The sequence below is a fragment of the Ochotona curzoniae genome, unplaced genomic scaffold (genome assembly GCF_017591425.1).
Source record: "Ochotona curzoniae isolate NIBS_2020 unplaced genomic scaffold, NIBS_Ocur_1.0 contig_2321, whole genome shotgun sequence".
In the NCBI taxonomy this organism is placed as follows: Eukaryota; Metazoa; Chordata; class Mammalia; order Lagomorpha; family Ochotonidae; genus Ochotona; species Ochotona curzoniae.
The window spans coordinates 24461853-24468984 of NW_024465421.1; the positions used below are offsets into that span (position 1 = coordinate 24461853).

General features: G+C 59.5%; 1 protein-coding gene across 2 annotated transcripts in view; it reads left to right on the forward strand.

The window, feature by feature from the left end:
- AXIN1 (axin 1) overlaps positions 1-7115 on the forward strand; it is a 30598-nt gene extending 23483 nt beyond the window's left edge. Inside the window, exons 6-11 of one of the 2 annotated variants that reach the window (XM_040973655.1) lie at positions 1886-2403; positions 2763-2933; positions 4406-4651; positions 5537-5644; positions 6385-6552; positions 6646-7115. In XM_040973655.1, the coding sequence (XP_040829589.1) occupies positions 1886-2403; positions 2763-2933; positions 4406-4651; positions 5537-5644; positions 6385-6552; positions 6646-6772 (1338 nt within the window). In that variant the 3' untranslated portion in view covers positions 6773-7115. The remainder of the gene's footprint in view (positions 1-1885; positions 2404-2762; positions 2934-4405; positions 4652-5536; positions 5645-6384; positions 6553-6645) is intronic. The other variant, XM_040973656.1, reaches the window with a different exon arrangement.
- Positions 7116-7132: the final 17 nt, after the last annotated feature.

Consider the following 7132-nt stretch of genomic DNA (forward strand, 5'->3'; position numbering starts at 1 on the left):
CCGTTGCCCATATGGGATCCTGGCACTTGTAAAGTGAGGACTTTGGCCACTAGGCTATCGTGCTAGGCCCAGTGTATATACTTTCATAAGCAGTGTAGTGGTGAGCTGTTAATGTCTGCTGGTTTGCTCCAAGAGCCGGGCCATGCTAAAGCCGGTTTGCCAGAAGCACAGTCCTCCCACCTGGCAGGGACCAGGTGCTGGGCCGCAGTCCCAGGCTCTGCTTGCCCTGGAAGCCAGAACTTGAGCTGGAACCCCAGCATAGGTGCTGGCAGCCCAGGGGAAATAGGCGGGGCCAGCAGGTTTTATCTTGGTTAGAAATTTTATTTGTTTTTTTTATTAAAAGCAGAGTGACAGGAAAGAGGATGAGACAGAGTGAGTGAACAGAAAGCAAGCGTCCGTCTGTTGATTCTGTTCAGGTTCCCGCACCCCAGAGGCAGGCCTGGGTGTAACCACAAGCCAAGGGAGTCAGGGTGAGCACTGTTGTGTAGCATCTCATGGCTGCTGGTTCCAGGCTCAGCTGCTCTGCTCCCATTGAGCTTCCTGCTGTTGCTCTGGGGAAAGCAGAGGCGGCTTGTGCTCCTGCACCTACGTGAGGGACCTGGAGGAGGCTGCTGGCTCCCGATTTCAGATCTGCTCAGCCATGGAGGGAGTGAACTGATGGATAGAAGAGCTCTCTTCTCTCTTTCTCTCTGTGTAGCACTGCCTTTCAAGTGAACATAAAATAGAGCTGAGGACTCTCCCTCCATCCCAGGCACTTTGGGAGGCGGGGTTCCCCGGGGTGCCCTGCTTCCATCTGGCCTGTGGAATGGTCCTTTTTCACCTTGCTGTCTTGTCCTAGTTGCGTTTCTGAGGAGCTTGAGATTTCACAGGCTTGTTTATGTTAGAATCCAAGGTGCAGTGGATGTCTCGCCTGAGCAGGCAGGACAGTTGATCCTTGTGCTGTTGTGTTAAGTTCTTAGGACGCCACCATCCGGGATAGGCCTGCTGGCGCTGTGGCTCAGGCTGCAGCACATGGCCCCTGCGTGGTGTGGGGAGCCTGCTGGAGCTGTTGGTGACTGCTGTGGGAGGCATCTGCAAGAGAACTAGCACATGGAAGATTGTGTCTCTCTGTGTGTGCGTTGCACTTGCCTCTGTCCTCTGTCACTCTGCCTTAAGAACAAGGAGGCAGAAACACCTGGATTCGAGTCACAGCTCTGCTCAGGAGCACCAGGGGATGCAGCCACCGATGGCTCCAGTGGTTCCTGCCACCTTACGGGGCACCTGGGGCATAAACCAGCAGGTGGGAAAACCCTCGTCTCTCTCCACTGCTTCTCTGTTGCTTTCCTTTCAAAAAAAGCAAGTAAGAAAGAACTTACCAATGATAAGTAAAATTCAAGTGTAGCCTAGGTTCCACCTTCTCTTTGATTAATACCAAATTCATTCAATGTTTAAAGATTTATTTAATTTGAAAGGCAGAATCGGAGAGAGAATGCATATGATCTCCATGTGCTGGTTCATCTCCAGATGTCTGAACTGAGCTGGAACTCCAGCTGGCACGCAGGTGCAGGTGCAGGCACCTCGGAAAGCATTTGAACCTTTTGTGTCGCAGGGCCCATCCTGAAATGTGACTCTAGGTTTCTGTGCTGAGATGGTGGCTGGCATAGTGGAGGATATACCAGGAACCGGGTGGGCTGGTGGGTCGGAGCTCTCAGGTCCAAGGGTGCTTCTCTTAGAGCCAGTGTCAGCCATGGAGAGGACGGACAGCTGGGAGGAGCAGAACTCAGGCGGCAGCCTCTGACCCTTGTCCTTGACTGCCTACAGCAGGGGCATCTGGGCAGAGCCAGCAGTGCTGCTCCATCCCGTACCCCTTGCTGAGGGCTTCCTGCTACTGCCTTGTCCCATCCAGGAAGAGGAAGGTGACGACGGCGACCTGCCCCCCGGGGGGAATCACAAGCTGCCTCCTGGCTCTGCCTGGCACCACTTCCCGGCCCGCTGTGTGGACCTGGGTTGCACCGGGCTACGGGATGCCCACGAGGAGAACCCTGAGAGCATCCTGGATGAGCACGTTCAGCGGGTCATGCGGACGCCCGGCTGCCAATCCCCAGGGCCCGGCCACCGCTCCCCTGACAGCGGGCATGTGGCCAAGGTATCGGCTGTGCTGGGCGCCGTCTCGGGGCATGGGAAGCACATGCCCAAGTCAGCTGCAAAGCTGGACGTGGCCGGCATGCATCACCACAGGCACAGCCACCACCACGGCCACCACAGCACAGCCAGGCCTAAGGAGCAGGTGGAAGCCGAGGCTGCCCGCAGGGGCCAGGGCGGCTTCGCGTGGGGCCCAGAACCACACAGCCACACAGCCAAGCCCCGCAGCCACTCGGAGAGCATGGGTGCTGTCCCCAATGCCAGCGAAAGCCTGGCCTACAGGTGAGCTGCACACCACATTGCTGGGGGTCAAGGTGTGAGGCCGTGTCCCTGTGGACTCACAGGACACTCACAGCTGCCACCACTGGGCCCAGGGCAGAGAGAGCCGGGCTCTGAGCTGGGGTGAAGCTCAAGGGATGCCCCTCGGTATCAGCTCTGCCCGTGGTGCCTTCAGTGGGGGCAGCCGGGCCCTGCCTACAGTCAGAGTTGAAGCCGAGGTTGTATGACCCAGGCCTGTCTGTGACCTGTGTGGCTGGCACAGAGCACTCCCCATTTTGCCCTCCAAGCCCCGGGACCCGCCCCTCCGCCACAGGCAGAGCTGTGGCTGGCCAGACCATTGACTCTCCTCCCTGTTTTTGCAGTGGTAAAGCCGGTGTGTCCTCAAGAAGAAGTGCTAAGAAGGCAGAGTCCAACAAGGGTGCCAGTGCTGAGGTGCCAGGTACCTCGGAGGACACAGAGAGGAACCAGAAGATCATGCAGTGGCTCATTGAGGGGGAGAAGGAGATCAGCAGGCATCGGAAGGCCGGCCACGGGTAAGGTGCTGCGCCGTGTGGGGCCCTGGCCTTGGCTGCTGCACCTGCACAGAGAGGGTCCCTGGGCTGCCAGGGCAGTTGGTACGTTGTGGACCAGTGTTGGGCAGGCAGGGGATGCTCCCCTCAGCTTCCCCAGGTGGGGTGGGGAGACAATATAAGCTGCTTCCAGGAGGTTATTTCTGGGTTTCTGGTTGGCGATTCCCCACATGCCAGCCCCCTAGATTCCTGCTCAAAGTGTGAGAGGTGCCTGTGCCAGCCGTACCCTCCCTCCGTACAGTGTGTAGGAGAAATCTCTGGGCTTGTTGAGGCCCAGACCCACTGAGCTGCTGCGGGGCAGCATGGAGGGGCCTCCCAGCCCCATCTGCACAACTTCCTGTGAAGTCGTCTCAGGCTGTCACGCCCCTCCTGGCTCCTCTGCCTGTGTCCTGGATGATGCGCTACCTCAAGGGGGCTAGGGCAGGCTCTTCTGTGGGTATTCAGGACCCCTGCCCAGCCTGGTTACCCCAGAAATAGCAGGCTCCTGTGGTTGACAGACAAGAGCATGTGCAGCACCGTCTGGGCTGAGACTGGGAGCTCTGACTAGGACAGGAGTGCCACATTCTGCGTTCCCGGAGCCAAACCTGCCTTCAGAGTGCAGAGCCCTCTGTGGGAGCCACTGTCCTGAGGGGCCCGCGGCTGGCACAGGAGAGCAGCACCAAATATTTGTCTTTGAAAGTTGGATTGACAGAAGGAGACAGAGAGAAAGGTCCTCAACCCACTGGTTTATTTCTCAAGTGGCCGCAAAGGCCTGAGCTGAGCTGAGCCGAAGCCAGGAGCTTTTTCTGGGTCTCCCACATTAGTACAGGATCCCAAGGCTTTGGGCCGTCCTCAGCTGCCTTCCCAGGCTACAGCAGAGAGCTGGATGGGAAGTGAAGCAACTGGGATACAAACTGGAACCCATATGGGATGCCAGCGAGTGCAAGATGAGAATTTAACCACTAGGCTACCGCACTGGGCCCCACAATATTTTTGTTAAGAATTATTTACTTGTGCTTGAAAGGCAGATTTTACAGGGAGAAGGGGAAACGGACAAAAAGATCTTCCATCCACTGATTCACTCCCCCAAGTGGCCGCAACGGCCAGAGCTGAGCTGATCTGAAGCCAGGAGCCCCCTCCAGGTCTCCCATGCAGTTGCAGAGTCCCAAGACTGGGCCGTCCTCGACTGCTTTCCCAGGCCACAGGCAGGGAGCTGGATGGGAAGTGGAGCAGCCAGGACACGGACCGAATCATCAAGCCAGACCCCGTTGCCCTTGTCACTCGTGTGGGACACCTGAAGTTGTTCCTGGGTGCGGGCTTTGGGCATGCGCCTGTGCGTGGAATGCCTCCCTCATTTCTGTGGCTCTGCTTCCAAGTACGGTTCTACCATGTGGTCTGTGGGGCACCGGACACCCTGCCTCAGCCTGCCCATTGCCATATTTTCTTTTCCTCCCAAGGTCTTCTGGGCTGCGGAAGCAGCAGGCTCATGAGAGTTCCAGGCCCTTGTCCATTGAGCGCCCAGGGGCTGTGCACCCCTGGGTCAGTGCTCAGCTCCGGAACTCGGTCCAGCCTTCTCACCTCTTCGTCCAAGACCCCACTATGCCACCCAACCCGGCCCCCAACCCCTTGACGCAGCTGGAGGAGGCCCGCAGGCGCCTGGAGGAGGAAGAGAAGAGAGCCAACAAGCTGCCCTCCAAGCAGAGGTACACACTCCGCCCCAGTGGGCTGGGCTTCTGGTGGAGCTGGATGCGGGAATGCCCTGTGGCTGGCAGCCTATGTAGGCTCAGGTGGCAGGCAGCTCTGAGGCACTGCGGCAAGTCCTGGTCCATCTCTTGGGTACCCAGAGGCCTTCCTGACGGGTCAGTCATGTCCTGTGACTGTCCCTGTGTGCATGGGGTCGGTGTCTGGAGCCCAGGTCCTAGGGCTGTCCCACAACTGGTTTCCTCAGGAGCAAACACCTGGGTTCTGGGCTCTGCTCTGGCCCTGGTGCCAGCTTGGTGGTCAGAGTGGTTAAGGCTACCACTCGACTTGTGCAGCCTGGGCTGAGGCAGGAACACCACATGGGTCTGCCTGGAGCTTGGGACCAAGTGGGATACCTGGATTGGTGGGCCAGGCACTGTGTGGCAGGAACCAGGGACCACGTGCGGGCCAAGTGCCAGTCGCTGTGGGCAGGAGCCCAGGACCATGTGGGGTGATGGGCTGGGCACCGTGTGGCAGAGTGGCTCCACCATCCCCCATGGACAACCTTGAATGGCAGTGTTCACACATACCCTGCTCAGCCGGTCTATGGCACTGTGAGGCAGGCATGGGATCTGCATGGCAGGTCTTCCGTGAGCCACTGCAGGGCTGCTACATTCAGAACCAAGTCCCACGGAGCCAGGCAGGGTGTGTGTACATGGGAGGAACTGCACAGAGGAGACCACACAAGCAGACAGGCGTCCCAGGGTCCACTCTGCGGCACAGGACCACCTGGCCACACCACAGGCCGAGGCAGTAGATGACCAGTAGCCACCTCACAGCAGGGAGCCCACATTGGGTGGGCCCCGCAGCCGAAGTGCCCCCCCCCCGTGACACGGGTTGTTCCCTAGGTATGTGCAGGAGGTTATGCGGCGCGGACGCACCTGTGTCAGGCCAGCGTGCACGCCCGTGCTGAGCGTGGTGCCAGCCGTGTCGGACCTGGAGCTCTCCGAGACCGAGTATGTGCCCCAGGGTTCTCCCGCCTCTGTCCAGTCAGGCCTCCGCCTGGCCACATGGACACAGGCTGCAGCCCTCAGGGACGATCTCCCACACGGCCTTCCCTGTCTACAGCCGTAGAGGTGCTGACTACACAGGGCGACAGGCGATCTAAGCATGCTGGCCTGTGAGCAGTGTGTCATAGCCACGCCCAGTAGCTCTGCCCTCCTGGGCTTCCCAGTCAGCCCTGGAGACTGGCCTAGGTGGACACATGAGGTGTGCCCTTCTCAGGGTAGCAGGAGAAGGGTTTCTCCCCAGACAGGGCTGTGGGCCAGGGGGGTCTCTGCGCATGCCGGGCCTGTGTTCCCTGGACACTGAGCTGCTCCTGGGCTGTGGTCCCAGAAGAAAGACCATGAGTGGGTTTACACAGTGGACAGTCATGGGGAGCAGGGTGGGCACATGACCGTCCTGCTGTGACTCAGGCAGTAGTTTGTGGGTGCACCCACTGCTGGAGGGGGCCCAGGGGCTACAGGCAGCAGAATGTGCTGCGGTCAACTCACTGCCTCTCCCCAGCCAGCCGTCTGCTGCAGTGCCAGGCTTATCTGGGTTCTTGATGGGTGCTTAGGGCTTGGGCATGGGCAGGCGTGAGGGTCCCCGTGTGCTCTCCCTGCAGCCTGCACCTTGGTTCCTGGGCCACTGGGGTGGGGTGGAGTGTCGCTGTGCCCTCATGGCCAGCCCCAGATCACCTTGTCTCTGACCACAGGACGAAGTCCCAGAGGAGGGGGGCCAGCGGGAGCAGCCAGCCGTGCGACAGCATCGTCGTGGCCTATTACTTCTGCGGTGAGCCCATCCCCTACCGCACGCTGGTGCGTGGCCGCGCCGTCACCCTGGGCCAGTTCAAGGAGCTGCTGACCAAGAAAGGCAGCTACAGGTAAGCTGGGCCCTCCTGGGAGGGGGAGCCCGGAACCCAGCAGCGTCTGGGCAGTGGGCAACCCTTCACAACCCACTGCCCACTGCTCCGCAGATACTACTTCAAGAAGGTGAGTGACGAGTTTGATTGTGGCGTGGTGTTTGAGGAAGTGCGGGAGGACGAGGCCGTGCTGCCCGTGTACGAGGAAAAGATCATCGGCAAGGTGGAGAAGGTGGACTGACCGGCGGGCCCGGCGCCGCCACCCACCACTGCCCATAGCAATACTCGGAGAATGGCCCAGCAGGGCAGCTGCTAGTGGTGGGGCTGGTCCACCTTCTCCCAGGAGGGCCCGCGGGGTGTCCTGTGCCCCTCTGGATTGTATGTCACGAGTGCCTTCTCAGCGTCCCGCGTGCCTGTGGGGCGTGACGCCATCCCTGCCCGTCCCAGCTGGCGGCCCTAAGGACCCCTGGGACACCTGTAAATATGTACATTTCTGAGTAGGGCCCTTTTTCACGCCATGACTTGTACAATTTGTCTTTTCAAAGGTACTTGGATAACAATGAAATAAACATTTTTGAACCTGCCCTTGCCATTGGGGTGC